At 36.9% G+C, this 7,500-nt stretch overlaps 1 protein-coding gene across 2 annotated transcripts in view; it reads left to right on the top strand.

Moving 5' to 3' along the window:
• LOC115237909 (RNA-binding protein Musashi homolog 2) overlaps nucleotides 1–7,500 on the top strand; it is a 107,385-nt gene that overhangs the window by 39,550 nt on the left and 60,335 nt on the right. For both annotated transcript variants that reach the window (XM_029811281.1, XM_029811280.1), the window contains one exon: nucleotides 803–925. In XM_029811281.1, the coding sequence (XP_029667141.1) occupies nucleotides 870–925 (56 nt within the window). In that variant the 5' untranslated portion in view covers nucleotides 803–869. The remainder of the gene's footprint in view (nucleotides 1–802; nucleotides 926–7,500) is intronic.

Below are 7,500 nucleotides of genomic sequence, written 5' to 3'. Positions count from 1 at the left end.
AGCCGACTATGCATCCTTCTCTCTCTGTTTCCTTCTTCGTCTTGCTGCTTGAAAGAGCATCCACCGGCACAATAGATCGTTCATTACCGATACCGGAGCTCGAAAAGCGGAAAGATAGTAATGTGAGAAAGGGGGTGTGAGATGTGCGTGCGGGGTTGTGTATTCGTATGGGTGTGTGTGTGTGTGTGTTTCATCTCGCAAACACGTTTATACGACGGTATAACGGATACGAAAGATGGGCGTGAAGAGAGGTGGCGGTGCTTTTAAGAGAGATGGCCGGTGCCATCGTCACACTTCGGATCTCCATATCTTTGGAGAGCAGCGTTTCTCGCGGATCACAATTACGGGCGAAATCGCGCCCGATAGCTTTAAATTTAAAATCGCTCGACAATTTAATCATAGCGATCATGCATATATATTGAAAAACATAGATCGATAAATGTGAAAAAGTCATTATCTTTTCGGTCATTAATACCAAATACCGAAACACTTTGCAGTTAAATGACGCGCATTAAAATGTCGATATAAGTATCAACGTGCGAGAGAGACGGATAAAATGATATTTTTATTCTGTATATTATTTTTATTATTCTTATATTTGTATTATTATATTTGTATTATTATATTACTATATTTTGTATTATTATATATTTGTATTTTCTTTGGCTGTGCCAAAATATTGCTAATCATCTTGAAAATTTATAATTTTTTTTTTCGTGGAAATTAAATTCAACGACGTGTCAATCACTTTGACGCTTTTTTTTTAAATTTGTTTTAATCGCCCATCTTTTATCTATTTCAGTGACGTGCTAGGACTGTGAAGGGGATCCGAAAGTGACGGAATTAACGGGCATTAGTCGCGACCATCGATGGCGGCCGCGAGTTTTCCTCCAAACTTTTCGAACGTTGGTGTATTAGAGAATTGGTAAGTGTTTTTTGACATATAATACTCATTATAAATCGAGTTTATCTCTGTGAATATCGAAAAAGATTGAGATCTTGTTCCGACGTGTATCAAATCAATAGGTTTGTCATTATTGACGATGCAACTTTGTAAAATCAATACTCTTACATAATGTCGAGCTTCAAGACAGCAACAATTGAGTAATTGATAGTAATTAATAACAAATTAACGGTATTTCTGCTAAATCAAATTACGATTAATTTCCATTCTTGAATCAACTTTCCTTTTAAATTGCCTTCGATCGTCGATTGCTTAGCGATGGATAAAAAAGGAGTTACAATAAATGATAAATGTACATGAAATTTGTCGAGAGATTATCGCATTGCGGAGCTATAAATATCATCATTTAATTGACAACATTGATTTTTGAAATATATATATTTGTAAACGCGATCATCGAGGATATAATTAATTCGAATGCATGAAAACTCAGCGCTTTAATCAAGCAAATAGAGTAGGCTTATGTGCTATGTCTCACTGCATGTCGGTAATGTGTAAACCTGTACTTCCTGTCTCAAGCTGTTTCACGATCGTTGTATACACAGTGCACGATACACACTGTAAGAATATACATTCCCATCAACGATGAGATGGCGATATAAAGTTTCAACCAGCTTAACGAAATTATTTGATTTGCATTCTCGTTATTATTGAATATTATCCTAACACGTCATAAATGATAATTTATCTTCATATGCAATGCGAGCATCTGTAATATTTGTGAGTGAACCATCTCTCTGACATTTTGCCAAGAATGTTGCGAGAGATGATTAATCATCATTTATATCGGAGGTATTTAACTTTCAACATTAAATATGTTAGTGGTTGAGAATTAGGAATTATAAAATTTAAAATCTAAAGTGCGAAATCTATTTGAATTTACTCGAGGAATAATAATCTGTCGCTTAATTTTCGCGCGCGAGCAGTCTTAAAATCGCGAAGAATTCATTCTCATTTCTCGCTAATTTCGTTTTAATCTTAATTAAGGAATCTCCACCGCGTGGAGATTATCTCGTACGTTAGTCGTCGCAAATCATCCCGCGAATCCGAGCGAGTCCGAGAGATTCGAGCATGATATTTGTACGTCGTCAGGCACAATAAAGTGGCTTAGACAATGCGGCATTGTTGTATACACGTTTCGTGCAAGATATCTTGCACGGAAGGTCAGATGCCGTATTATCGTCCGCCCGTCATGGGCGGAATGGAATGGTTGCTGCAGCAGCAGCGCGGCAGCAGCGGGGAATGAAAAGTAGGTTTTTTTTTCTATTTTCCAGTTTTGATTAAAGTTCCTTTTAGGAAGAGAACGAACATAAGGATTCTTTGCGCGCGCGCGCGTGCATTCATACATACCGAGATGAGAATTCGTGCGCCACGCACGTACTTTTGTACCCTTTTCTCCCGTCATGTTCCCGCGATTCTCTAGCCGAAAGGGAAACAGGGCAAGTCCGCGTATTTGCGATTAGGTCTTTCTTGTGCAGCGCGCTTTTCTTTGTTCCTGACCCGCGAACCTTGCACGCCTAAGATCGAACAAGGAAAATAGTAATCATGAAGGATCGCTTTGTATCGGTATGGTAAAATCGCGAATGTTTTCTTAATACCTAGCCCATTCTACTCTAGCAGTAGACTGAAAAAAATGATGATTTTTTAGGATTTTTTTTTGAGAATATTAAAAATTAATCTTTTTGGCGTTTTACATATTGTTTTTATCGTTTTGTTTTATCGTTAATATTGTTTTTATGTTTAAACAGTACGTCAGTATTTTTAAGTCTTAGATATTTAGCTTTTTTTTTTTGTTTAATACGAACCTCTGCGCATAGCGTGTTGAAAAATGATGGTGTGACATATTGCTCCTCGCGAAATTGTCTGAAATAAAAAAAACTCGACCTGGTTTTATTCTGTAGAAATATTTTTGAGGTGGATATTGTCTGAATCTAATCAGAATTTAAAAAAATTAATATTTAATATTTTTCTAAGCTTCAAGAAATAAAAAATATTTCAGCAAAATTGAAATATCTAATTTTAAAATGATATTACTGTTATTTTCAACCTTTTTCTAATGAAATTAGGTTCAGTATTCTACGTTCCACGTAATAAAACTAGACCGAGTTTTTTCATTTCCGACAATTGCACAGGAGAAGCGGCATGTCACACCGTCGAACCATGCATTTTTTATAACACTACGCACAGAGGCTCGCATTGAATAAAAAAAGGTAAATATCCAAGATTTGAAAATACTATTTAAATATCGATAAAAACATATGTAAAGCGCCAATAAATCGATTTTTAAAATTCTTCAAAAAAAGAGTTCTAAAAATCATCAATTTTTAATACTGCTAGAGTAGATTTGGTCCTTAAGCTAGAACTGCACGACGAATTGTTCTCGCGAGAGACACATGTATTGGATTACTACTACGTATCCGATTATTGATCTACAAATAGAAGGCGTCGATATTACGTGCGAAATGTCACAACGCTTTGGATCTAATTTAAAGTTTCGAAATAAGGATTGAGAAGTCGGGCGTGTTTAATTGTACGTAAATCCGGACACGTTATATGATATACATCACATAAAATGCTAGCAATTTTATTTATGGTTATATGTAGAATTGTGCCGCTTCACTTTTCATTTTAGCAATTAAATATCACATGGATCGTTCGAATGTCGATTAGCGGCATTAACGTGAAGGATTATATCATTCGCCACGATTCATCACGATTGATTCGCGGTGATTCGAATTCGGCTATATATATCGTTGGTTTCGCTCATTAAAAGAATTTAATAATGGATTTTGCGTAATATACTTCGCAGTTATATTTCAGAATCCGACATCGTAACGAAAAAAGGAAAAAAAGAAAATTGCGAACATAATATATTTTAACGCGCTCTATGATTATTATTCGTACTTTTCTAGACAATGTCTGACAATCTATATTTTCGCGATGACGTATTTACGCTATTGTAATTTACGATATTATAATAATGTACTTTGTGTCACGTTATGTTTAATATGTTTAAAAATGGCGTTCTCTCGTTTTAAATATTCTTTGGACTTCAAACAGCATTCGTCCATTTGCGAACGTGTTTTTACAGCAGGTTGTCCACCCACGGGTTCGTACATTTGGCATTTGGCCGCTTCCTCGTTACGAACGTATGTAATGAGCGGATATTAAATGATGTATACAACCCGCGGCGAGTTCCGTTCTCGTTGCGTACGTACTTTGTTGAACGCGAGAGATAACGCTTGTATTTTCGGACAATTCATTGAAGAATCGCGCTCGCTGACAGCCATGTGTTGACGGTTCCTTTACGACTTTGACACTTTGTATGTATGCGTATGTATGTGCGCGCGAAACGACGGCAGGTGCGAGGTCGCCCACGCGACGTATATTGGTCGACGAGATAGAGTGGGTGGCGTCCACAATTAGACGATGTTAGCGCGTGCGTACGTATATCATAAATTGATATTACGCCAACGGCAACGGGATATACATACATACGCGCGTCGCTCGTCCTGGGTGACAAACCGTACGGATTTTTCGAATTAATTTGCACGACGACGGCGGCGGAAATAGAGATTGAAATATCTGCTGGCCGAGTTTTCCAGAGATCGTCGCGCGACGGAGGTGACTGGAAGTGGTCAGTCGTGTCGCGATGTCAGCCGCTCGACATCGCCTCCAACTCGGTCGAGGAACTTCTAAACCGAGTTTAAATATTTCATATATTCACGGATATAAATATATCGCGCGTTGCGCTATTTTCCGTTTGCACGTTCTCTTTTATTTAATTCTATTACAGCTATCGTATATCGACAAAATGCACAATACAGATGTTTGCTTCCGCTTCCGCTTCCTCTTTTTTTTTTTTTTTTTTTTTTTTTTTTATTCGCAATGCCATATTTTTGCTGTCAATTTTATCTAACGACTATTGACGCAAACATATCGATTACAGAGGAATTGTCGGGACTATTTCTGTGCTCTGATATCGCAAGAAATTTATTTCTTCAAAGTAATGATATTTAATAATTAATATTAAATAATTTAATGATTTTTATAATTTCGAAAAGATAGCATTTTTCACATATCTAGAAGATTTTAATAAGATAAAACCTTTATCTCTCTCGATCGATTTCCGTTCCATCGCGGTATAAGATCTTCGTTAGGAATTCTATTAGCGCGACGAGATTAATTCGCGCCCGACTATGATTTGAACATCGCGGTACCATTATCTTGAATTTTATACAAGCCGATGCGCCCATGTGTAATCCCTCAAAAGCTCGAGAGCAAATCCGGAACAAGAATTCCCGGTAGCCAAATGGAGCACTCACCGCGTTGACTAACCAAAGAAATTTATTGCCGTGAAAATAAAGCTATCTTTTAATGGTGGTACCGCACACTCAACACGTCCGCAGATCAACTACAATTTATAACAATTGATATTAAAATCCATCCCAAAAATAAGTAGATATATAGCCAATTTTTTTATCGATCAAATAAAAAGGGAAACTTTGATATAAAAAAAAGGAAGTAATCTCTACGGTGATAATACGAAGATACGATATTTATATATAGTCTTATCAAGATTCTCTGCGGGCAAATTGCGTGAAATCACTTTTATTGAGTAATCTGTGCGCACAGGGACAATCCTCGGGACTATCTTAGTGGCTTAAGATGGAGGGTGAATCGCTCTCTTGTATCGTACACTCTCGTTCCACCCCGGCGTGGAAACCACAGCGATGGCCCTACATACCACACGGCAGGGTCGTATAAACGAGTTTCGGTGGAAGTGGCTCGAAACCCACGAGTTTCCGGTGTTGCAGGATTGCCATGGCCGGTAACGCCTTTGCCATGGTACACCGCATGACACCGCAATCTGTTCTGCATTATCCCCGTGTCTAAAATCGCCACCGATAAACAATCGATATAGCCGATATATGTATAATCTCGACATTTTACATATGATTGTCCTTTATAACTGCCATTTATCGAGGTTCCATCGCGATTTTAATTGACTTGTTATGATATAACACACGCATTATTGCACACGTTGAATCAAGTAATCGTAATGCGGATTGTTTTTGCGGGAATTAAATTTATATCTTTTTAATGAAATTTATGATATTTTTAGTCTCCAAAAAAATTCTGGTTTCCGTTAAATAACAGCTGTTATTATAATACGGCCTATTTGTGCTGGTTGGGTCGCATCGCGTTGTATTAATTTGTCGAATAAAAATAAATTAGAGACTTTCGTGTCACGTCCTGTAAAAATATGACGGAACTACCAGAAATATCCGTTTCGATTTCTTTTTGCGGTGACCTCTCAGGTCGATACGATATCAAGCTTGACAAGGGAAACAGGGAGCCCGTGTTACGACGAGCTTTTGGTAACGATTTCGCCGAGTGATGTCGGTGCCAGGATATCAAAAACCGATGGCGACCGCGATACACGCGAATAATCCGCGTTGCAGGCTTCACATTTTCCGCTAGGTTATCCGTAATGCATTGTTAATAAAAGAATTTCGTAATTTGCATAAAAAAAGAATTCGAAAAGTAAGACGTAAAAATATTTTACCATACCTCTTAATTAACAAGAGCATCATCTGTTTTTATAATATGTCGTTCTATTCGTTATATTCATATTGTCTTTCTGATGTGTGTGATTAAAATTATCATCTTTTTCATCATTAAATATAAATTATAATTAAAAGAGACTTATTGATTCAATATAACAATAAATTTACTCATCTGTTATTCTCTACAAAAATACCGTGGTTTTAATATAGCTGCTGGATAATTTCGAGAATATTTCTAAAATTTATTTTGTTGCCACTTGATCTTTCGCATTGGATATCGGTTTTTAATATTCATGTATCATTAAACATCTCTATAATTGCAGTTGATTAAAACGTTCTATTTAAACGTAAATCGTCTATTTATTTCGCATCACGGCGTCATAATTATATGTTTCTTTCATTGCTTTACACAATAAAGGTACCAGAGTGTGGTGAATAGCTGTCCCTAAGGGAATACTCGCCGCGACGTGTACTAGCTGGTACGCCTGGCACATGGCGGATTGTACTACTTGCGAGAACCTCCTTCGCTATACTGCGACTGTTTCTTTTTTCTTTTCACTCCGTACTGAATATCCATTATTATGTTTTATCTTTGCTTTTTAAGTAGATAGTAAAGTGAGATGAAAAGAAAAAAAATATGACTCAATAAATTTGCTTCGCTTTACGTTTTATGTGAAACGTTGCGTGAATGTATTTCACGCTGCGGACGAGCCGTTATGACGATCCGTAATGTCAAATCCTTGCCAACTAATTTAGCCTAGTTATATTGCGAGATGTCACAGATCATTATCACGTCCGGTTCCAGAATGACTGCCATTTAAATTTGGAGAATTTTGTAAGACCCAATATATCCAAGTCCAATTTAATGTAAAATGATATGTACGGATACATGCTCTAAAAATCACTCGTAATACTCTGCCTCAAAATATTTGTTCAATTACGACAATAACGGACTGTTAGCGCGAA

The sequence above is a fragment of the Formica exsecta genome, unplaced genomic scaffold, assembly GCF_003651465.1.
Source record: "Formica exsecta isolate Colony F162 unplaced genomic scaffold, ASM365146v1 scaffold314, whole genome shotgun sequence".
Lineage (NCBI taxonomy): Eukaryota > Metazoa > Arthropoda > Insecta > Hymenoptera > Formicidae > Formica > Formica exsecta.
Note: the sequence above shows the minus strand (reverse complement) of the source record. Positions and strands in the feature narration are given on the sequence as shown.